This window comes from Aulostomus chinensis, chromosome 17, assembly GCF_037954235.1.
Source record: "Aulostomus chinensis isolate RoL2024-O1b breed Wild chromosome 17, RoL_Achi_v1.0, whole genome shotgun sequence".
NCBI lineage: Eukaryota > Metazoa > Chordata > Actinopteri > Syngnathiformes > Aulostomidae > Aulostomus > Aulostomus chinensis.
The window spans coordinates 11,583,353-11,608,231 of record NC_141336.1 but is presented as its reverse complement, the minus strand read 5'-3'; the positions used below and the strand labels follow the sequence as shown (position 1 = coordinate 11,608,231).

The window sequence follows — 24,879 nt, the reverse complement described above, 5'->3', positions numbered from 1 at the left end:
ACAGCTTTTTGACTTTACTAGCCCCCTTTAAAAGCACCCAATATGCTTACTTGAAGATGGGGTTGTGCTGTGGGTAGAGCCGGGACAGAAGATCTGCTGAGAAGGAGTGTCTACGAGAAACAGACGGTCCTTCTCTGAGCTTTTGGGGGGACCCTAGGTCAGAAAAGTCCGGGCTGTCTGGTCCTGGGGGCAGAGCCTTTTCCAGCCGCTGTAATTCCCTCTTAGCTTCCAAAAGGTGACGCTTACGAGCAATTCTCTCCAGCTGGAAGTGCAGTCTTTTGCGACGGATGCGACTCTCAGCACGGCAAAGGGAGTGATGCTTCAGTAACTCCTCCTGCACCACCTTCTTCCTGGCTTTGACTACGGGAGATGGACAATCTTCTATCAGGTCTTGCAGATCCTCAGACACCAAAGGGGGTGCAGGGATAAGGTCTGTTTGAACTCCAAACTCTTGGGTTACTCTCTGCTCTACAGTGGACAGACGCCATTTCTCCTGCAGAATCCACTGGTGAACTGTTGAATGAAAAATCATGAAACACACAGGAATTAGAATGTTTTGTACCTACACTATGCTCACTATTGTCAATATTCTATATTCTTCAAACAAGAAGACAGAACAACTGGTTTATATTTTGTTAGTTGAATTTTAGGTGAACAACAACAATTTTTCCAAATCTGAGTGTAGAAAGAGTGCCTACTTTCATGGTGCTGCTGTTGAAGATGGGCTTGCTCCCTCTCCAGCTCTCTCTCAGCACGTCTCTGTTCAGTATTAATCTCTTGTCGCAAACTCTCCACGTAGTGCTGCTGCTCCTCCACACGCTGCCTAGCAGAGGACTCCTCACTGGGGGACAGACAGGTTCCCAGCTGCCCTTGAAGCTTCTCTTCTTCAACACTATAAAAGAGGCACAAATTGAAACACAGACTGAGAGTGGGACAAGAAGATAGCAAAGACCACCAGCAAAAATAAAAATCACTCTGCCTTGCTCAATTTAGTTGTTTGGTAGCACAGTGGCATGTTAAAAGTAAAAGCTGTTCTTGTTTTTCAGTTAGGTGTCTCAGAAGTAACCAAGCAACAACCAGGCCTGTCATGTAAACAGTCCATGAGGGTGGGGACTAGCAAAAACACATGCAGTCTCCCTCAGCTGGAGGAAAAGACACACGACATGCTGCCCTATTTCAGCAGCAGGTTCTCTGGTGGAACACTTGTAACTTTAATCTCATATGAAACCTTGAGGTTGACAGAATGATGATGATGATGATGATGAAGATGACATATAGAATGTGCATCCACATGATGAATATTTTCCTGACATACTCTTGCGTTCTCTGTTCACTTCTTTTCAATCAATATTTACCTGTGGTCAGGGGTTAGAGGGCAGAGGTCAACGTAGGTGCAAGTCATCCCTCCTTCACTAGCCTAACAACAGTAAAAAGAGGTCAACTTTAACGTTTAGCAAAACAAACACAAACACTGCAGCAATTTTTCTAAGAAGAGATGAGGAAAACTATTCCATGTACACCAGTTTTACAGTTAATCAACCCAGTCATCTACTCATCCTCAACAGTATCATGATTCCCATCACAATCTGCAATATAATTTTCAGCCAAGCTGCAGCTACCCGTCTGCGTTCCCGGAGAACGGCTGCCTCTGCTGGGTGGTTGAAGCGAAATTTATTCACTCCTCCCAAGATGATCACCATCCCTAGAAACAGATAATCATATCTTTCATTACAAGCGGTGCTCTTTGAGTAGCAGTGTGTACAGGAGGTGTGTGTGTGCTGCAGAGTAAGTTTGCCGGCGTTTGTCCTTGGGATGGCACTGTGTGCGTCTTTAATTGTATGTATATATAGTTGTGCATTCACTTAAATGATATTGAGTCTATCTATGAATATTTAATTGTGTGTGCATATGTAATTGTTCATTAACCTATATGTGACAGACATTCACCCCCACAAGTACTGTCCCTAGGCTTCATAGACAATTATCATGTCACTCTAATAGCACATGATTTTGTATTTGCCCTCATTCAAACACAAGTTACATGCCTGCACTTCCACCTCCTTGCTTTGACTACAAGATATCTAATCTGCATGAAAAATGCATTCAGGACATGTACTGACCTTGAGCCAGTCTGCAGGGCTCAGTAACCTCCCTGTCATTGAGCAGGCAGACGCAGCCCGGCAGCGGTCGCAGCATTACCACACCGGCACGGTTTTCAATCTCGCAGCTGGCACAGCCCGGCAGAACTGGAGTCAGAATGTAGAAACACAATCACGTATACTGATTTAGAAAGCTGTGCCTTTGTAGCCACCGTGCTGCTAAATATATTCAGTGCTCAGTGTAGCATTTAATGAAAAGCTAACGGCCCATTTTAGGCACATTTAATATTCTCCTATGAATTCTCATTTAATTAAATATATGATGAGCTCTTTAGGGAACTTCATATTGTTGCCCTCTGAAATGTTCTGTATTTTTATGCTGCATGTATTATTATGTTTACCTTGTTGTAACACTTAGTTTTCGAATTTACATTCTTCATTGATTGAAAATAACTATCAGCAACTGGATGAATAAACACAGAGATCAAATGAATAAACAATACCGATTTGTGGTTCTTCACACTGGTCTTGAGGTCCGATGCGGGTAACTCCTTCCTGTAACAAACACTGATTTTAAACTCAGCATTTAACCTCAAAATAAAATGAGGCAAGGCAAGGCAATTTTATTTGTAGAGCCTGTTTTTACAAACAGTTTGTCTCAAAGGGTTTTACGTGGCATCATAACAACAACCTCTGCCCTTAGACCCTCACATCGACTGAGGAAGAACTCCACAGAAAACCCTTTTCACAGAACATTAGAAGAAACTTTGCAACATCTTGTGCATACTGATCATCACCTGAATATACTCAGAACACGTAAATGTAGGAATCATGACGAAAATGATCATCCTTTCATTTCTAATTCACTTCCAATCTTCAACCAAGCAGACAGGAAAAACAATAATTTATTTACTTTGAAGTCTTATCTAATGGGATTAAAGTCTTTTTCCAATGGTGTCAGGACCACATGTGCTCCCTGGTGGCCTCAGCTCTTCACACGCAGGGAACAGTGTAATTGTCAGGCCTAAGGGTATGCTTGTCATTGTCAGAATCAGGGCAGCTTAAGCTCCCCTGAGTCCTAGTCTCAGAACTAAGAGCCTCTTATCCAACCAAGCTTTATGCATTGCCGAAGACATACAGACACAGAGATTCGAGATCGACAGGACAGTTGGAGGGTAGAGTGAAAAGAAAAGACATATCAAAACGCACCTTTTCTCAAGAGTTTTTTTCTAGCAGAACAGAGAGAAATAGGAGGAAGAAGAATCTAGCAGACAAAAAAAAAAAATGTTTTTTTAGTCAAGACAGCTGACAAAAACAGCAACTTGAGATTTGGAAAATAGGAGAGCAAATGCAAAGAATATCAGTTTGAAAGAGCTTGCATTATGTTGTTTATGCATATATATATTTTCAGAGTAACATGGTCTCTGGAGAGGGAAAGACATGATTTAGAGAGAGAGAAAAAAAAACTTTTATACTTGTCATGCTACTAACATCATTAACTGTACTAATTTTAAATTTAACTTCCATAACTAATATCCCAAATGGCATAAGGACACTAAATCACTAAAATCGTACCCTGAGATGATAGAAGACAACTCCAGTGCTAAGAACGTCTCCATCGAGTGTAACCAGGTGGGGCTGAAGGGAGTTGATGAGGAAACCGGCTCGATCTCGGTTGATATCGACGCTGTATTGCTCTAGCAGCTCCTTCTTGTCTCTCCAACTCTCTGACCAGTCCTTCGTCAGTTGCTCCACCTGAGGATGATGCATGGATGAAAATATGATGCACAGATGAAGATATTAAAGCTCATGAAAATAGGGCAATGAAACCATAGTGGTAATTATCTTTGGTCAGGAAGACAACTGCAATACTAACATTCGCTTGTACTTTCTACTGCCGGTTTTAAAAGACTCCTCCCTTGTTTTTATCTAGATTTCCTACATATCCACAAGCACAGATATACAAATAAATACTTTGTCAAATGGAATGTTCTCATTTATCAAATTTAGATTTTTACTTGCTTTTAAGTTACAATTAAAAAAAAGTATGTGACGTTGTAGAATCAAAATATACTGTATTCTCACTTCAGCAGTGAAAGGGTCAGTTTAGTAAACTTAATAAATGAATAAAATAAAACTAAATAATGTAGACTTGGAATTCTTCTGCCACTCCAACAAACAATAGAAGTGAAGAGAAATTAATTTGTGTTGCTCAACGCACTGAAAAATATCTTTTTTTAATTTCTCCATTCACAGTGTCTTTCCAGTGACAGTGTCCTGATTTCTCAGAAAAATAAGAATAATATTTTTCAGAACTTCCAAATACACCTAATAAAGCCCCTGGAGAAGTCAAAAAAGGACAAAGATCAGAAAAAAGAAAGGAGGACCACTAGAGGCAGGTGAAAATTATTTGAACTGCCAGCTGATTCAACTACTTACATGGTGCCCTAGATTTTTTTTTTTTTTTTTTTTTGAGAAGTATCTGTCTCAGGGAAAAAATTCAACTTAGTATAATCCTACACCAGCCTGATGTACCGAGGACTGACTGTCAGGCAGATGCAACTATCGGTGTGGATCCTGTGTTACCTTTAATTCATTCTGTAGCACGATGTCAGAAAGAGTTCCATCCCTCTCATCGCTCAGGGATGGACTTGGATTACGCTGCTGTCAGAGTATAAAAATGATCAGTCAACAAACTGTGCAAAAGAAAAATGTCATAAAACGTTACAATGCAGTAGGTTCTTTACCACCCTTTGGACTAGAAGAGACACAAAGCACTGCAGGAAGCCTTTGCCTCAAAAGTATGTGAAACACTTTTATTCAATGCCACAAAGTACTAAGAGGGCTTGTTTTAGGAGGACCCAGCAGAGTTCACGTCATGTTCTAACGATGAAAGGTAGCTGTACCAATTCAAAGCTTAGCAGCATGCTCTTCAGCCTGTCAATCTCCTCTCTCAGCTCTCGGATCAGCCGCACATTAGCATCCTGCGTAGAAATGAAAGCACAAATTAACCTTCTACAAAAACATTTTGATCAATCATCAAATTTTGGCAACAAACTCCAAACAGCTACTGACCTCATTAACACGAGGCTTGTTGACAATATTCCTGGCATGGGCAGCATAGCGTAGGGTGCTCAGGGTCTCATTGTAGCTGCTAGCAGACGGTGAGACCGCTACAATGTACACAGAAGCACATTTTAATTTCATTTTGGTTTTATTTTCAGACTAAAAGCCATATTGTTCTTTTAGGGTACCACTTGTAAAATTACAACCCTATCCAAAATACCTTTTTAACCAACCACATTCCACAAATGGGCTTACTAGGCAAAAGAAAATACCTAATTACTCTTTTTTTGACAACTACTTACTTGCAATCATAATGGTCTTGGAGTTGCCGCCAAGGCTGTCTTTCAGCAACCAGGTCAGGACGGAGTCTCTGTAGGGGATGAAGCAGTGCCTCCTCCCACCTCCTGCTCCTGACAGGGAGCTGCTGTGGCTCCCTACGATGCTGCTGTCACCTTCAGAGGCCATGCTGTTGATACTCTGGCAGCTGCTGGACATCTGAGAGTTCTGGGCTGTGAGGTGGTGAGGGATGCATGGAGAGAGTGCAATGGAGGGGAAATGCATGGTAGTAACATGGAACGATATACTTTGATGACTTAATGGAGGTGTCTGTTTTCATCAGGATTCATAAATTCATCTCACATACCAAGAGCAGAAATCACAATGCCCAGTGTGACCAGTGACTTGTTGATGTTGGAGCCCTCCGTTAGTCTGTCCCTGCAGTAGTTCGGGTCTGCTCTCTCACTGTCAGACACAGTAAAAACAGAAAATGAGTTTTGTGTAATTTGAAATTGCAATTAATATAAATAACACAATTCAAATAATGCTGAGAGAGTTAAGCTTTCTGCTATTGGTCTATTCTGTCACACAACATCCATTGCATGTCGAGGAAAGGGGATGGGGGGGGGTGGGATCCCTCCTCTGTTGCTCTTCCTGAGGTGTTCCTTGCAATTCTTTCCCCCGTAAGTTTAAATTCTGCGGTATTGGGTTGGTTCCACATTTCAATTGAGGTCTCAGGACAGTAGGTGTCATATGTTGTGAAGCCCCTTGCAGCAGATTTGTAATATGCAGGCTACATAATTAAAATGAACACAAAAATGACACTAGGGGGCAGTTTTGTCAATGACATGAACTCAGAAGAAAGGAACACACAACAGAGGTGAAGATCTTCTCACCTCCCTGCCAGGTCCACAAGGTTAATCTTGCTAACAGTTTCTGAAGGACGGTTATTTTCAAGCACTGCCTGCGGGGATCAAATTTGACAAGACTCAGATTAGATTCCATAAATGGTAACAACTTGCTTCATGTGAAAATTATATCAACAGCTTGATCATGGAATGTCAAAAAAACAATCCACTGGCATGCTCGTTGATCAAAACATTAGTAAGATGTTGGGTTGTGATTGGAGAGCTGAGAGAGATCATGACCTGGGTGTACTGGATGGTAAAGATGGCGTGGGATCTGCTGCTGGCATCATGGTTGTGGGTAGCTGCAGTTATGCGGTTAGCAATGCCTTCTTCCAAAAGGTCCATGGCCTGCTTGCAGTCTGACACCACGTGCTGCGACAGGTCTGATGTAACAGAAATTAGCAAAGAAGCAAAATGATGATGAAATTGGAGCAAGTAAACAAAGTCTGACATGGTTTCAAACAATCTAGGAAATGACCCAATTTCCCTCAGCAAGGAAATATCTATGTAAAAGTTAGACTAACACAGCTACATTCAGTAAACCATGAAAAGGACTGAAGCTTAAAGAGGAACATAAAGTTCAGTGGCTGCTATAGGGATAAGATCTCAGTTCTAAAGAAACCCTTTTTTCTGCTGAGAGACCTAAGGAAAAAAAACACAAAGAAGCACAGATGCTGAAACAAATAATACTTAAGAAAAGAAAAAGACTTGTAGGAATATGACAAACAGAAACAACTGCATCGAAGGTACGAACAGGAAATGTGTCTCATCACTACTTCCTCACATTTTATTTGTAATATTTTCCAACAACTTCTAGTCATGAATCACATTAACATATACGGTGCCAAAACATGAGACACAAAGATTATCACAGTGCTACCACAAGTGATTATTGAGCACAGGTTCTTTGATTATTTGAAATAAATAACAGCAACTGTAAAGCACTGTTGAAAAGACAAGTGTCGTGATGAAGGTCTAAAAACTGGGAGTCCTTAATGTGTTCTCTGTCTAGTAAAGTGTTCTCCTTGGAACCGCAAGGAAATGGCCTCACTTCCTTTGGTCACAAGGGATTTCTCCTGATACAGACAAAGAGTGGATGTGGAGCTTTAAATACAGAGAGGCTGGCGAATAAGTGGTAAAGAGAGAGAGAAAGAAGGAAGAAGGAGGGGGACAAAAAAATGTGACAGAGAAGACATAAAAGTAAAACAACTAAAAGGGTTCTAGATTAAAGCCAGAAGGGCTAATAAAATGCTTAACAAGAGAACACAATTCCTCCACTGCCTACATACTTGTAAACAACAATTACAAGGAACATTACTCAAACACTTACTCAAAAACACCTGAGACCAATTACACATCCAAATCCATAATGCAACCAAATTATTGGTCAGAGTGTGTAGGACATCTAAGAGAAAGATCCAGCCTCTGATGTCTGCTCTCATCTCTGCTCTCTCGGTGCCAAACGTTTGAGGCACATCTTTTAAAATCACAATTTGCCGCTGAATATTTCAAAGCGTTACAAATGATACTGGAGACTTATTTAAATTCCAAGCCTGTGAAAGCATCATAATGCCATTCAAATGGACCATGCAGTGTCATAGCTCTAGGACACAAGCTGCATATCTGTATATTTCTGATGCACACGTTTGGCCCCTTATTTACATGTTAGTCAATGCATTTGCCATTCATTATCTGTTCATACAAGGGCAGCATGGCTCAGAGGTAGAGTGGATGTCTAGCAACCGAAGGGTTGCTGGATCGATCCTCACTTCCCCCGGTGACCATGTGGAAGTATCCTTGAGCAAGTTCCTGAGCCCCTAATTGATCCTGGTGGCCCTGCGAAGGACTAGCGACCTGTCCAGTCCAGGGTGTAACCCAGCTCCTACCCAATGTCAAATGGGATAGGTTCCACCCCCCCCCCCCCCCCCACACACACACGCACGCACGCACACACCTGCGACCCTTAATGGATAAGAGGTATTGAAAATGGATGGATCTCTTCATACACCACTCACAAGTTCCTTTGCTAAGTTCCTAATATCTTACAACAATTTCCAACTAAATCATGGTGTGTTTTTAATTCATCATGTGTTGTATATATTGCTTACACCCTGGGACTGTTATTTTCAACATTATAAAAAAAACACGTGCAGCTGCTGATCCCAACCTTGTACATAGGGTCCTTTCTCAGGATGCTCTCTCACTCTCAGGGAGGTTCTCTTCTTCTGCTCTCCTCCTCTCAGCAGATCCCTCACACGCTCATTATAGATCTCCAGAAAACTGTACAGACAGACGGATAGCCTTAATATCACTAGAGGCTTGTTAATTACATCTATACCATCACACACCTTCATACAGGCCCACTGCGTATTACTGCATGCAAGTTGCTCTTTGTCAGTCATTGTCTCCCTCTCAGAAACAACAAACTATGTTGAGGTGACCTTTTAAAATATTTTGCAATTTTTGGTTGACTGTAATTGAACCAACGTTATAGTTTGCTGGTCCAATCAAGCAGCTGAAAGAAAAGAGTCTTCGGGTTGTAAAAACACTACATGCTGTGTTGAGAAAGTGGGCCGACTCGGTTTGCAAACCTCTTCCACATGAACAAGAAAATCCAGTTTATAACATGCTCCTTGCGGCCTTCGGCTTTGCAGAATAATTGTTGCTTCACTGTCAAGTCTGATTTGATTAACAGCATCAGGAATGTGGACATTAACAGTTATAGGACCAAAGACACTGACACAGATAATGACACAGTACCTGATCTCTACTCTGCTTGAGTTCTGCCCATCAGGAAAAGAGTCTTCAGTCCTAAAGAGACCCTGAGAGGATGGAGAGGCAGTAGTCAAGCGGTCAAATCTGTCATTACGTTCATGTTGCCACCTGCATTGATTATTATTCACTGACATACCTGACAGATGCGAGGGGTCAAACCAAGAGAGTCCTGTTAACATACAAAAGAAAAGAAACAGAATGAGGCTAAAGGGTCATTCCATCAGCAGTTGCCATGCGGGCATGCTTTGAGTCTATTGTTTTGCTGTGTCACTTGCAGTGAAACATTGTTTAGGTTTCTACTTCGTGTAATACCCGCACTGCCTTCATTATGTTTGGGGATATCAACTGAAGCATTATTAAATGATCTCAAATAACATCTAATGCCATGCAATGATGCCAAAGCACACTCCACCCTTTCTCCTCCTCACCGGTGTTCCCATCATGGTGTACGTCTTTCCAGATCCTGTTTGGCCGTACGCAAATAGACACACATTGTAGCCCTCGGAAGCTCCGGCCAGCACCGACACACCCAAGTCTTGGAACACCTGAGGAACATTAACACACACCCTCAATCACAAATACACAAAGACTGGCCCAAGGATATCTATTCATAAATAGGCGGAGGCAGGATTTACCCAACTATCAAAATGTTAACTAGCACAGAAGGTATCAATTAGCTAAACTGAAATAAAATCATAAAGAAATAAAGTAAAATAAAAAGTTATCTCAATTTCCTTTTTATATTTAGAATTTTATAATCACATTTTAATGGATAACATTTTAAATTGCAATGATTTAGCACTCTGTACTTATGTGGCTGACCCTGAGGGAAATCTTTTAATGTAGAGGGCAGTCTGCCGATTGGCTCCACCTGTGACCCTGCACCAAACTGTGGGCAGGGGATTCTTATTCATTTTGAATTAAATGATGCTTCTCCGTTGAAAAAAAAAAAAAAGACGCCTTAAAACTCCTTTAGAAATCTAATGAAATCAATCAGCTGGTTTCTCTCGGCAGACAAAATAGACCTCACTTTATTTTCTGTTTTGCAATTTGAATTTAACAGTGCGAAAACATTCAGCTGAATTAATTTTCTATTTCTTAGTTTGAAAGTGACAAGAACCGCAAAGCAGGACGCAAACACATCAACTGGTGCAAAACAGTCCTTATTCAAGCAGATTCAGGAAAACAGGAGCATGGCCGAGGTTCAGGTATACTGTAGGTCGGTTTCAGGAAATCCAGAGACGTAGGGCACAGACACCAGGCAGATGGGAGAGGGATAGCGCAGGGCGAGAAGACAGGCAGGCAAGATTAGGGAATACAAGTTTTAGAAGTGCGGGAAGCATGAGATGATGCGACAATCTGGAGGAAAACAGGGTGAGAGCTGCGGTGTAAGTACACCTCCAGTGGGATCTGCTGCAGGTGTGCTCATTGGGGGAATGGGAAACAGGTGGAGGGGGGCACGGCTGGCTGTGACCGAATTTTTCTTTTGCACTTTTCAAATCTTCCATGTGAAGGGTCGCTGGTTCGATCCGCACTTCCCCCGGTGACCATGTTGAAGTATCCTTCAGCAAGATACTGAGCCCCTAATTTTTCCTGATGGCCCTGCCACAGACTGGTGCCCCGTCCAGTCCAGGGTGTAGCCTACCTCTTGCCCAGAGTCAGCTGGGGTAGGCTCCAGGTATAGAAAATGGATGGATGGAAATCTTCCATGAACTACAAAGATGATTCATGATGCAACATGCATGATGAGAATTGGATAACATCTAAATTCGAATGTAGATGCCCACAAATTCATCTAAAAGCTTTGTAAATAAATATGTTCTCCTTAGAGCGTGTAGGATGAAAATCAGTGGGCCAACGTCCTTGATTTGAATCACAATGTGTTTTAGGTGAGTGTCGGTTTACACCGAGGATTCTTGATCACAATGCTGTGGCAGTAGGCCAGAGGTGGGGAGGTAATGTTGCTTCCTGAGATGTTTGGCAAAGGAGTGGGAGGGGGGATGGTGGGGCTGCTAATATTCTAGGTAAACAACCTTGCAGAATGTGTGTATATGTTAGAGAGAAACCACTGAGGGTAGAAAGTGACTGGGTAAGAAAAATAACCCTTGCCTAAAAGCACAGTGAGGAGACGGGGGATCTGGGGGAGACCTACTCAAAACAATCAACTGAGGCCTCGTATTTTCTGTTCTCGCTGTCTGCAAAGAAGCTGTAAAATGGTAACTTTTAGTGTATTTTTATAACTACTATCATGAATGTGTGTTTGGACATGTTTTTTATGGAACATGCCTAAACTAAAATAGCAGCTACAGATGCAAATACGATCAACGCTGTATTTTTTTTTTTTCAGGGCAGACGGGAAACCAAACAGAACCCTTTGTTGAAATGTTTAAGCATTAATTGTTTAGATAGCATAGATAAGCTTAGGCTTCAATCATACTTCATTTATCTGTTTCATTTATTAAAAGAAAACAGCTTTCCTTTCCTTTAGTTGGTTTCAGTTATTAGATACTGGACTATATAGAAATAAAAATAATCCAAAACAAATTAACAAAAAAACTGGTACCTCAGGAAAAAAAAGGATTCACTGTCAGTGGATAAACAGCAAGAACCAACATGTCAAAGTCCCTAAAACATCAAAACTGCAGCAAAAATGTTTCAGAGTGGTTACAAATTGCCTTAAGTTTTTCAAGGTATCAGAGAGATATGTTTTATCAAAGTCAAATATGCTGCAGCCTGATACACGGTGAGCAATACAGGTGTTAACACCAAACAAAATCCATTATAGGTATGGTGTGACTGTCAACAGAACAATGCTTAGAGGGAGGAGGTTTCGTGGGTTTCTTTGTCTTCCTGTTAGCAGGACCTGCTCTACAGAGTGCACTAGTTTTATATTTCCTCTGTTCAATACTGATTAGCACAATCTGACTTGATCAGAACCGATTCTTGATGAAACACTGACTCGCTGGTAACCCAAAAGCCAAATCCAAAGGCAGGAAGTTATCTACAAAGGCAACCTGATCTAGACCAGACCTGAGCACAGCACATTTTCCCCCCTAGAACCAACACACCCTGGAATCAGTGAGGGGTCCCCTCCCTGGCCCCCAGGCTCAGGTCTGGACCACGAAGACTGGTGGGTAAGTACACAGAGGAGAGAGGAGGAATGCTCTCAAAGCTGCAACAATCGCCACGGATCAAACACACAGCAATACTTTCAACATACCTCCCATGTGTGAGTTTTTGTGACTACCAACCACTGTCAGGAGAACTGAGAACCTGGAGCTAAGCCTGTGTATACTCTAGGCTTACAAGACGGTGGGAATAGGTTTAGGTTGGACATGCTTGAAAGCTCCTCTCAAAGATCAGTGTCTTTTGAAAGCACCCTGAAGGAGTCACTGGTCATATGGTTGTTTTTAGAGGTGTGTGAGAATCTGTGTTAATATTCAACAGCCTTGAGTTTTGTCTGTGAGAAGTAAACTGTTCAACATATAAAAGAAACAGTGAGGCTGTGATTTGACCTCTTGATGAAGCAAAAACCCATAAGTAGACCAGCACCTGGGGTTGGGACCGAAAGTTCTAACGTGTTTTCAATTCATATCACTTCCATCCAATTCAAAAAGTGAATTGACACTGGAGCTCACCAGACTTTGGTGAGCATATTTTATAATCAACATTAGTTATATTTCACCTTTAAAATGCTCCATGACAAATGGTAAACAGCCAATTCATGCCCTATTTCCACAGAGCACAAGAGGGGTAAGAGTTAGTGAGATGGGGGGGCGCCTTCATGGAAAAAAGGTTGGGAACCACTGCAGGGACACCCAACCAAACCAGAGGTTTGGAATTAGAATTTGAACCCCAAACCCCATGATGGTAGGCTACATAATAGAAGTCTGTTATTAACGTCATAGAATTAAACAGATCTGTGAGTTTGCATGATAATGGGAAACGACTGGTGGGTGGATGGATGAAATAAGGTTGAGGAACAGTTGATTCGATTTTGGAATTGATCTGGATCTGATGACATATTACCTGGGTGGAGATATGACCTTTCCAATCCTCTTCTAATTAAAAATGTCCTCATTTGTATGAACATTTTCAAAGTGTTTTCTCAGGCAAAAACTTCCTTTTCATCCTCAAAGGGCTCATTCTGTTACGCTGCAGCCTAGTCAACCATATGCAGCCCCCAGCCATGTGTAACTAGTAAAATTGTTGCCACCATGGCTGATTTACTCAATGACCTTATAAATCCCGCGACTTGCAACATCTAACACATCATTATTCTGATGCACATGTATTTGTAATCATTGAAGTTGAGGCCCTCACCTACTTGTGTTTGTACTGTATGACATCTGCATGGACCTGGATTAAGACAAAAAATTATGCAGTGTACAGTAATGCACTACACACAACACTTGTTATATATTCGAGTGTAAAAACCCAAGTAGATTACTTCATTGAATCCAGGAAATTCACTGGAAATGTGAGCATATTATGCAACTGTTGCTCAATAAACAAAAGTCAAAGTGTGCAGTTCACTGGAGTCCAGACCACCACGTGTTGCCCTCTGCCTCTTGGCTCAAAAGAAGCTTAAACAAGAAGACAAAAAGTTGTGCCGCCCCTGTCTTGTCCTCATCCTACTATTCAAAACAGACACAGACACACTCTCCTCCCTCAAACAGAGAGAATCAATACAGCTCTTGTTAAAGTTGACCCTCTTAAATTCACTCTATGGGGGCTACAACAGGGCTGAGGGTCCCTCCAGGCTTGGCACAAAGAGCAGGAACTTCCACTGTCTGCTCCCTCGCTAAACTTGACTGTAATAATCTCTCTAGCTGTATACTATTTCTATTGCCGGCTGTTTCTATCTTTTTATTGTGTTTCTTGTTGTTAAGTTTCTTCAAATGAAACAAAGGGGGGGGGGGCAACTTGTTATAAAGTCTTGGCTGAGAAAGTTAGAAGTGTATGAGTTCTTCCAAGCAGGTGATGTACATTAAAACAATCCTGTTTGTCATCACTGCCACACCAAATTAAATCAGTAGACTGTAGTTTGTGCCATTGTACTTTAGCTGCCTAAATAGACACAATAGCACTCTGTCACAACCTACTTTCACAGTTTCCAGTACCCTGCAGCACTGGAAGGTATTTTTGGAGGAACAAAGCAGGTGAGGTAAGAGACTGAGCTGCATTGTGGAGATGGAAATGGACTCTAAAATCAAATGAAGCATGAGAAACAGCCTGGAGTGAAAGCGACTAGAACCAAAGCAAGTACGCAGGCTGGTTGGCTGCCTCACTCGCTCCTGGGAGAGACTAAACACCACCATTAAGAGGAAGGCTGTTGTTATCAGTGGGTTGCTGCACGTGCGTGTGTGTACGTGCATGTGTTTTTCTGAACACGGAGGCAACTCTGAGGAAGCAGCATCCAAAAAAAAAAAGACAAAAGCCTCAGAGTTTACATCCTTCTGAGAGGAAAAAATAGACAAACAATTCAACAATGAGTGAGGAAAAGCAGAATATGGATTTCATTCTTGTGCAGGAGCCATACGTCAGATGAAAAACAGAATGCAAGGATGGAAGAATAAACAAAGTCTGTGTTAGGGGTCGTGGCGAAATGACCCAGATCTACCAAAAACTGATTAAAAAGAGGGTTTATTTTTACTGTCATCTGTGCTGCCTCTCAGCTCTCTTTACATGTACAAAATACTTCAGAAGTAACAAAAAATGTGAGATAGATTGTTGTTGGGAGTAAAGAGGAGCCTTCTAGAGGTTTTAATAACATGTCAAAGGTTATACAATGTTTTTAATTGTACATTTTAAAAGAAAGTCATGCATGGGATTCATTTGTGAGACATTTTGCAGGAAAAGCATTTCTTCTGCACTGATGACAATCCTGTCAGATGTCACCCCTCTCTCCACACGAATCACATGGCAAGATTTTAATTTCTAAGCAAATCTATGTCAAAAGAGGGAGGGACAAGATTTCAGTTCGCACAGACTTATACTACCATATGCCTTTCATGACAGCCATTTCAAAACCAAGTGGTGACATATATAGTAAAATCCTAATCTGGAAACAGAAGTCAAAAATAAATTTACGTGTCATATGTATTTAACATCAGGCTGGGCAAGACCTCTCTGAAGAAAAATGGTTCTGGTGTTGAAAAATATGGAGCCAGCTGAGTTTCATGTCAGTGATCTTGATAATAATAAATAACACATCCCATGTTTTAAGACATGAAAAATACTTTTTTCACCAAGCCCAATTTGTGGTATGGTAAAAGCAGAGACAAATGAAGAGAAAAAAAGAGAAATGGAGAAGCAGTAACAAGCAGTAATGGTGTAATGCCTCTGTCATGACTTCAGTCTCTTGTAATCACTGGCTGTGGAAAACACCAACTGCTGGTGTAGTTTTATGTGATCTACACTGAACTCTGTGTGATAATGAATATGTGTCTGTGTTTTGGGGGGCAAGCAAAGCTTATTTTTTTATCTATCTATCCATCTATATATCTATATCTATAGATATAGATATATATAGATAAATATATATGTATGTGTGTGTATGTATACACACACACACACACACACACATACAGAGAACTGCTTCAAATTCTTACAGAATTCCCTTGCATGACAAGATTGGACAGCTGCAGTAAAGGATCGTTCAGTTCCCGTCCCACGCTTTAGAACTGGGTTACAAAAACACACCAGCTGGTCCCTGAGCAGCAGCAACATGTGTTTGTTTATAGACAGGAAAGACAATGTCACTTGAGAGCACCGTTCTGGCTGTGTATAAGGAAACTGATCGATGAAAGAATCAGAGGGGAAAGAGGTAGAAATGTGAACGGAGGACGTGGACAGGGCAACAGAATCACATCCAGCTAAGGGGAGACAGTGAGGAAGCTGTTTGGCCACAGTTCAACAATGCTCTCGTTTGTCACACTTGGACAGAATTTGTAGGTCAAATTAGCATGGAACGGCAGAGGGGCAACAAAGGAGGGAGGACACAGAGATAGAGCTGCACAGGCCAAACAGATAGGCTGCTCTTCATTACTTAGGGCTTGTCTACACATGGGAATGAAAGACAGTGGGAAACAAAGAGCAAAGAACAGGGATGTTTAAAAAAGTTTAGGCAAGGGGTACAGCATTCCATTTTCTGATTATCGTCTTGTTGTTACAGACTGGGGGCAAGAGCTCGACTACAAAACAAATATATAATTCTGTATCTGTAGAAGGTTTAAAAAGTTGCTGCTCCTCCCCCAGTTCACATAGGGGGAGGGCTGGAAATGAGTTCTCCAGCCTGCAGACTGATGGGAGCCTTGTGTGATGTCTTGGGTACAGTGGTACGGTACCGTTTCCTTCGGTGGGATCATATGGGTGTAATACATACACACTAGTGCAGCAGGAAATGCATGAGCTCCGCTGACTGTTTCGGACTAATTCATTTGAACAAACAAGGCCTAAACGAACATGGACATGAGACCATGAGAAGTGAACACAAATGCCCCCCTAGTCTCAAAGTGTGATGGATTATGAAACAATCGGGTGTTCTGGGTACCAAATTAATAAAATAAATACCATGTAGTGAGCCAATGATTGTCCTCTGTAAGATACTTCAGAGACTCTGGAATAGGACCATCCTAACATATGGCCACATATGGCTGTGGTAATCAAGACAAGGTACTGTGATATGGATTCTGGACAACTCTTGTTGATGGTAGGATCTGAGGAGGCAGCTGCCTCTTATCAGCTGACACATTAGTTTACAAAAACACGTTTTTTTTGTTTTTTTTAAATTTCAATAAGAGAGCAAAAGAAAGAGGATAAAGCATCACAGAACGTGCAACAAGAGTGTGGTTGAGTCTGTAAACCTCCTCAGGCCTGCTTTTTATCTACATGCCATGGAGTGCCAAAAGTCAAAACAGAAATTTGGAAAATGCAAAAACAAATGTCCTGTTTCACCAACACGCCTTTATTAGCTGTTATTAATTCTCCCTTGAAATCTGTTACCTTGACTCAACTGATTTTTTTTTTTTTTTTTTACCAAATTTAGTCATTTGGGTTTAGGGTTTGTTCATTTCTCATTGAAACCTCTGGCATCTCTGTTGTGTTTGCTGAGGTTCTCCTTCCATATATTCCTGCTCCATCACTTGCCATGAATAAGATCAAAAAACATGTTGTTTCTCGGTGTCCTTGTTTTTTGTCAAACAAATTTTGGTCCGGTTGAAAACTCTTGACTCCTCCTGTCATGAACGACGCTGAGCAATCATTGCAAATAGCAATTGTTTTTATCCGTTTTTTTTTATCCAACACTTAAAAAACAGAAACAGAAACACCACCACCATTTTGCTCACCTGCTCTCAGGTCATGCAGCAGTGGACAATGACATCATCAGGCTGTGCAAGCTCCCTCACACCAAAGACATGGCAGCGGAGGCATTTAGTCAAGGGAATAGAAGCCTGACGTTTTTGTTTTTCATCGGTTAGTCACATCGGCGATAGGCAAATTTTGTTGATACCAATAACACGCCGATAATATTGTGTCCCACTAAAGAATTACTTGCTGTACAATACACGAGTGATTAGTGCACCAAATACTTGTATACTTCAAACTCCAAAACTGACCACATTATGAGAGCTCATACATAAATTCACATAAGTACAACAACACACAAGCACAACTTATCGCTACCTATTCTATCTATGTGATTTGGATTATCACAGGAGCTCTTCAATTTTTGTAGTGTGCCTTTAAGTCTCTCTTCTAACAATTCCTCTACATTCACTGCAGCATTAACTTTATCCATAAATCACAGGTACTTTCCTGGGACCACAAGGCCCAGGTATCACATTTCTTTGTTGATAGCATAAGCCATACTTGGTGTCCTGTTTGTAGTTAATTTGAACCAGGCTGAGCTGGACTTCTGGCTATGGGTGCAGCCATGTGTGAGAGGGAGTAAATGTTCGTGTGTGTGTGAAGGATTCTTCATATAAACAGTGAAACTATTCTCCCGCCTGTCCACTGCACCACTGACACACAGACCTAGAAACTGTGCAGAATAAAGTCACACACGGCATCAACAGAGGCAGGGAGAGAGAGAGAGAGAGAAAGAAGAGGAGGAGGAAGAAAACAGAGGGGGAGAGGAAAAACCCCAGCATGCAGACTCCATTTGGCAATAAGAAAAAAAAAGAAAAAAACACCATTGTGCTCTGAGCTGAATCCTCAACAGTGACGTATTTGCACTGAAATTTAACAGCAAAAAATTACTTAGCGAGGCGGCTGTGAGAATGATAGGCAACAGCTGAGAGCTACAGGAGCACAGTGTACCCCCTTCCCACCCCCACCCCCATTTACCTCATCGAAGCAATGAAGTCTCATTCTCTTTGTGTAACAATTCCCCATCTCTCTATACAAACTCATTATCTTGTGCTTCTCTTTAACTTTCCTCTCCTGTGGTTATTAGTGTCAAAAGCAATAAATGTGCTGATTAAATGTTGCCGTAGTGCTAATTAAATTTTGGAAAGGGTTTTTTATTTGCTACATATCTAGAACCAAAACGGAGGCTGCATTTAAACAAATATTCCCAGGTCTCTCCTGCATTAACACAACAGCTGGATCCCATTTTTGAATATGGTCCTCTTGCAAAATCCTACCTCCTTTCACCTGGCAGAAACTCGTTCCTTTGCTCAGCCTCCTTCAAGGCACGTTTTTCCAACCGAAGTTTCAACCATCACCACTTGTGGGGGAGACCTTAGCAATTAGAATGTGACCACATCTGCATCCCAACATATGGATTTCTGTTTTGTTCCCCTCTGCTGTGACAAAAACCGTAAACCCCAATGAGTTTCTGATGTAAACTATGAAACATGAGTCATAAAAGGCCGTTAAAGTGGGTAGGGAGATACCAGGGGGGCTCTAATCTCTGAGGGGAGCTGGGTGTGGTGGGATACTGTCGGACTGGAAAAGCAGGAGTTAATATCTAGTTTCCCCTTGTCTCTCTCTCTCTCTCTCTCTCCCCCCCCCCCCCCGGCTCAGATTTTCTCAGTCTCATGGGGACAACAAACTTAGCAGAATTCAGAGTAAGTCCTTCTTCCTGTTCTAAAAAAAAAGTGCTGCATGCTAAAAACAAAAAAGTAAAAACCATGAGAAAATTAGATATCAAATAACAGAAAGGCTAAACCCATTTAACCTGAAAGACATACTGCTACTAAGTGACATGAGGCATTAACAGTGTGGGAAATTCCAAAAGTGTTGCCTGTGAAAAAGAGGTTGAGATGGCCTCTTCACTGTACCAAAAAGCAATTTGTCTGGTAAAATAATTTGAGTGGGTAATAAATTATGAGTTCACCTGCCTGTGCTCCATTAGTCTGGTTTTCTCTCCTGCAACACAAATACAGCCTTTTCTGCTTTTGACTTCACACACGCTAGAGAACTGCTTTATTCAAATATTTCAACTGATGTGTAGAAACTCAACGGCTGACACCGTCATCAAGCTGATTCTTTATTAAAGAGACAATTCTTAAGACTTTACTGCTGGAAAAAAAGGTCAGATTTAAACCCTGCGGATCTGTTCTCTACTGTCCTTCCGCCCACCCTGGTTCAACAGAGGAATGTCTTGTTGCAACCAGGCCACTGTGACTGGACATAATTCTGCAGAGAACTGAGACAGCCAAAAACCAGAAGCGTAGAGAGGGGGATGCTGTGTTGTGTGTACAGCGCGTAGGCCGTCGTCACAGCCTTGTCTTTCTCAAACATATACAAAGGCAGCTCTGACATGAAGAGACGGGCAGTAAGGGAGTGGAAGAGGAGGGAAGCTCATGAACAAAGGGCAAAAATAAGTGGAGTTGAACAATGAAAGCCTAAGAAGGACACAATAATACCTAGTATATGTTATTTTTATCTTAAAGGAACTGTAAATTAATCCACTATGGAGAGAGAGTTCCTGTACTGAATTAGGCACCACTTCCTCTTAAGCCAGAGCCCTTCTCAAGTTCCAGCAACATTCTCCAATCACAGCAACACAGAGATATCTAATCAGCCAATCACAGCCTTGACATGAAAAGCAAGCTGACTCGAGTCATGCCATGTCTGCGGCAAACAGACTTCTGGGTAACAGATGGGATGATGATATCTTATCCCCAGAGTGGTCATTTGTAGAAGAGCATATAACACAACAGACATGCACACACCCTTGTTGTGGTTTGTCTTTAAGTTTCCTCTGGGCACTTTTCTTGGTACAGAGGTTGTGTGTTTGCCCAGAGTGAATTATAACCAGCGTTTGGATCAACACACACATGGTCTCTGCAAACAAGATGATTTAAACCCCATAAGAAGCAGAAAAATCTTGAGTAGCATCATGCAAGTCAATCAAATTATGGCCAGTGTAACAGTGGTCTTGTCAGCTATGACATAAAACATTAAAAGCTGACTAAACTCAGATGTTATCGTGTTGCTGATTACATTGACTCCAACATTTATCAGAGTAAGTAACTGATTCTATACTAGGAGACCTATGATTACTTGTGCTTGTTCACACTTGACAGCTAAAAGTCTGCGTTATGCTACCTGAGCGAGTGACTTCGCATGGCTTATCCGTGTTCTGTAATGAAGCACAAACACAACTGGTGCTGCCCACTCAGAGTGAGACATAGATGTGAGTAAACAGATCTGAGAGCAGTCGAACTTCAAGGCACAGAAAATATGGGTTGCGTTTTGGGAAAAATCGTGCTTTGGTCTGGCCTTGATATTTAGTGTGACATATAACACCCCCGTGGTATCATGACAGCTCTACCTGCGACACAGACACTGTCACTGTAACCCCCCACCCCCCCCACCCTCCGTGTGTACAACTCAAAGACAGGGAATTAATGGAATGATGGCACGATTTTTCAGTCTTGATTTTTCCAGGAATCCTCTGTTTGTGCAGTTAGAGAAATCTGCTATACAAATGTTTATTTAGCAACATTTCCATAAGAAAGCCACAAGTCTGAACCACAACATCGACATGAAAAAAGAGGCCTCTTAGCTGCATAACGATGAATGATGGGAGTATGTGAATAATCTAGGGGTTTTTTGTTTCACACAGCTGAGTAAAGAATGTCACATGCTAGATATTCCAGTTGATATAAACATGTCAGGGACACTCAGGTCATTACCTCCTCCTGTGAAGCATAGTGGGGGTCTGCAGGGTGCACCGACCAGTAACAGTAGTCAAAACAGAACTCCAGGAGTTTCTCCCTGGAATCGATAGTAGTGTCCGTCCGTCCGTCCAGCTTTGGAAAAAAACACAAACACATGTTTAGTTTTTGTACTTCTAATGCTCATCACTACATAGCTGCAAGGCCATCAGTGACTCAATTACCAAGCCAGACTTCAACAACAGTTGATACAGTACCACATGGCATATTGTCACACCATGTAGGTACAATTATGTGTGTGCATTACATGTATTGTAACATGACAAGGTGAAATAAATCCAAGCAAATCCTCTCAATGGCACTACTCAGACACCAGAGCTTCTGTTTATGTCAGGGCTCTGATATGGAACTGCCAGTGAGCTGTTTCCATTCATTAGCAGTGCTTTCAGTCCTCCTCCATACCTATCTGCCTCAGTGGCTTAACACTGAACACCTTTCCGCTTACTGAGAGTGAATCTTGAACACAGCAAAGGAAGCACAGCAGCATTAGGATGTGTCGAGGCACAGCTGAACAGAGCAGCATCTAAACTTCTTCAGTTTCATGTTCAGTGAACCGTGAATGTGTACCCACTTCCCTTAATCCTGTCTCTGCAGAAAAACAATGTTTAGCTGACAAATTTGTTGCATCTTTACTCCAAACATAATGTGCATCTGAAGGGCAAAGTAAAAGTTGCTGGGCTGGATTGTTATTGCCTGAGGTGTCGTGTGGGTCATGTGTGGCTCACATTTTTTTGACTGTTTGGGCAATCGTTGCTTATAAACTGTGAAAAGTCTTCTTAAGATTGGAAAACAAATAGATTTCCATCTCTAAATTTGATCTATTAATTTCTTCATATATTTACCAAAATCTAGTAGAGCTGAAACATCTTAAATGGCTTTCATGGCCAAAATTTATATATGTGATTCATTTTGATTAACTAGTTACAAAACATTTAATAAATTAGATTACTTCTTAAATCTCCTGACAGCCCTGATCATAAATTTTAGGGCTAGGAGGTGGCGAGCACCTCGTGATAGGTACCAACCAACATCAGTCATGATACTTTATAATTTAGGGAAAATGTATTAACAAATGAAAATACAACTTGCTTCGTACCACCTGGATAGACCGTAATAATATGCATATTACATTATAGTGACAAATGGCATTTATTTGGCTTTAAAACAAAAGTTCATACAATCGTTAGCTTATCAAAGCTGCAGGCTCATCTAACGTAGGGGCCACGACTGAAATGGAGGCGAGCAGCCGTGCAGCATCGTCTACAGGAGGATTTTAACGCGTTAATACGAGGGACTGGAATATCAATACAGTAGTTTGACAATTAGGGCTGCAACTAACGACTATTTTAATAGTCGACTAGTCACCGACTATTGAAGCGATTAGTCGACACATCGGATACTTTTTTCTTAAATTTAGCATGACGTTGATTTAATTATGTGGCAGATGATAATTAACGTAAGAAATATGTGTACAATGAAAAATACATCTTTTATTGAACATACTGCGGATTCGTACAAAAATTAAATAAAAATGTCCTGTCTAAAACCAATTAGGCACAGTGTTCGTACTGCATGTATTTAATTTAAAATACAGTCTGGCGTAACGCTCAAGCTCGGTTTTATAGCGAAAATACGCTGATAAAATGTACAATGAATGTCATACAAACCGTATTGGCTTGAACATTACTTGAATCTCACCGAGGCGAGTCAGACTCCGTTTCCTTCAACTGCCCGACGGGCTTCTTCAAATGTTCCTGCATCACCGAGGTCCTGCCATGAAACCAAGGTCTGCTTTGCAAACTTTGCAAGTAGTCTTTTTATTCGCGGTATCCAGGCTAAAATGCTCCCAAACTTTAGAAGTTTTGGTGCGCATACCTGATGTTGACGCCGCCATTTCTGTATGTTACCGCTCAGCGACAGAGACGCTATTGCGCATGCGCGACTCTCGGCAGATATGATAATCAAGTGAGATGCCTCACTCTGTTGGAAAAACGCGTCTGGCGACAATAGTCGACGATGGAATTCATTGTCAACTATTTCTATTGTCGATTTTTGTCGACAACGTCGACTAATCGTTGCAGCCCTATTGACAATTAGGTCCTCTTTAGAAGGCGCATCAGATTCAAGATGATTTCACACTGAGCTCTGTCACAGCTAAATGATGAGGCCACTCAGTTATGTAAATATCTTGTCCTGTTTTCCCTGATTGCAGAAATTGGCAACAGTATGATTACTTTGCGAATCAATTTGAGTATGGCAATTGGTTACAGCATTGTGGTTTAACCTTTTAGCAGGAGGCCATGGTCGTGGTGATGAAATTTAGACAATGGCCTAGTATTGTGAGGGATTAGGCAAAACAACACTGGCCACAGGAAACTCTCGCAGCTCAACCCACAAGTGAAGAGTGGTGTTGTATAAATCGTCACGATTCTAGCGTGTATTACTCTGTTTAGGAGTCTTGTGTTGATTTTCCTTTAAAAACCACCCTTTTACGGTCACAGATCTTTCAAAACTGTCCCACTTTCCATAAATAATTATTCCCATGAGACCTACCAGGGGCTTGGACTCTTGATCCTTTTCCATAACAGTGCAGCAAGAGGACAAATGTGGTCTACTCTCTTTTACATCATCTGCAACACTTTCTCTCTATAAAAACTCCTCTCTACACGGGTGTATTTAAAAAGTCCAACTATAAACAAAAAAACGGCTATTCTATTCACACCGATCTGCTTAAAAACAAGGTGTCAAGGATAGGTACAAGTCTAATGTATTTTCCTGTTTATGTTGGAACATAGAGAGCAGCAAGGACTACACATTGTTGAAGTTAGCATCGCCTTGGGTTCAAAAGCCAATGAGACTTTTGATTATTGCTGAAAAATAAGCTCTCTCTCTCTCTCTCTCCACAAATATATATAGATATACATTATATATATGCAAGTATATGAGACTTGTGCATTTTGTTCAGCAAGGTAGTCTTCAAAAATTTACACGACTTGAATGATTTTTTTGAAGTTGAATTAAATCTTTTCATGTAAGGTAACATAATGCTGTGAAGCAACCACACTGTGGATGCATGACCTCCAGATTGCCACAATCAAACTTGATGTTTTTCCTCACTCGTGAGGTTCAGCAGTCGCGACGATCTCTGCAGTCTTGTTCAGTCACCTGGTAGAAAGTGCCTTTCAGAAATTCTCGAGTGGGGCATTTAATGCTCTAGAACAAAATATGTAAATGCCATAAGCTCGTGTTAACAACAGGCTTTCATTTAGGCATTTACCCAACAGCCCACTGACTCTCACATTGAACAATTCGAACTCTATTCTGGGTTTTAGGGCTCGTTTCTTTGCTGCTCTATACAAAAACACAAGATGGGCATTTTTGAGACAGTATGAACTTCAATTACTGTTAAGAGAGTGTTGTGTTACCATCTCCTTCATCAGCTAATGCAATGGAAAACAACAGTATAACACGTTCCACATTGGAAACGTAGAGCCAGCACCAGACTGTCTGCAGGCAGTGGAGCTTAACCAATCAGACGAGTCTATCAGCCGCCTGACGCAG

The 24,879-nt window shown here is 41.4% G+C and overlaps 1 protein-coding gene across 3 annotated transcripts in view; it reads right to left on the bottom strand.

The window, feature by feature from the left end:
• The window catches only part of stard9 (StAR-related lipid transfer (START) domain containing 9), a 42,854-nt gene that overhangs the window by 13,679 nt on the left and 4,296 nt on the right, over nt 1-24,879 (bottom strand). The window contains exons 1-20 of one of the 3 annotated variants that reach the window (XM_086182361.1): nt 23,017-23,120; nt 21,277-21,393; nt 9,553-9,669; nt 9,261-9,293; nt 9,110-9,171; nt 8,517-8,629; nt 6,590-6,732; nt 6,338-6,405; nt 5,809-5,906; nt 5,468-5,674; nt 5,175-5,272; nt 5,006-5,083; nt 4,686-4,763; nt 3,675-3,854; nt 2,603-2,654; nt 2,121-2,246; nt 1,620-1,702; nt 1,356-1,417; nt 699-892; nt 51-513 (exon numbers count right to left, since the gene is read on the bottom strand). In XM_086182361.1, coding sequence (XP_086038487.1) covers nt 51-513; nt 699-892; nt 1,356-1,417; nt 1,620-1,702; nt 2,121-2,246; nt 2,603-2,654; nt 3,675-3,854; nt 4,686-4,763; nt 5,006-5,083; nt 5,175-5,272; nt 5,468-5,674; nt 5,809-5,906; nt 6,338-6,405; nt 6,590-6,732; nt 8,517-8,629; nt 9,110-9,171; nt 9,261-9,293; nt 9,553-9,567 — 2,153 coding nt within the window. In that variant the 5' untranslated portion in view covers nt 9,568-9,669; nt 21,277-21,393; nt 23,017-23,120. Of the gene's footprint in view, nt 1-50; nt 514-698; nt 893-1,355; nt 1,418-1,619; nt 1,703-2,120; nt 2,247-2,602; nt 2,655-3,674; nt 3,855-4,685; nt 4,764-5,005; nt 5,084-5,174; nt 5,273-5,467; nt 5,675-5,808; nt 5,907-6,337; nt 6,406-6,589; nt 6,733-8,516; nt 8,630-9,109; nt 9,172-9,260; nt 9,294-9,552; nt 9,670-21,276; nt 21,394-23,016; nt 23,121-24,879 lie in introns of those variants that run through there. The other 2 variants (XM_086182359.1, XM_086182360.1) reach the window with 2 other exon arrangements.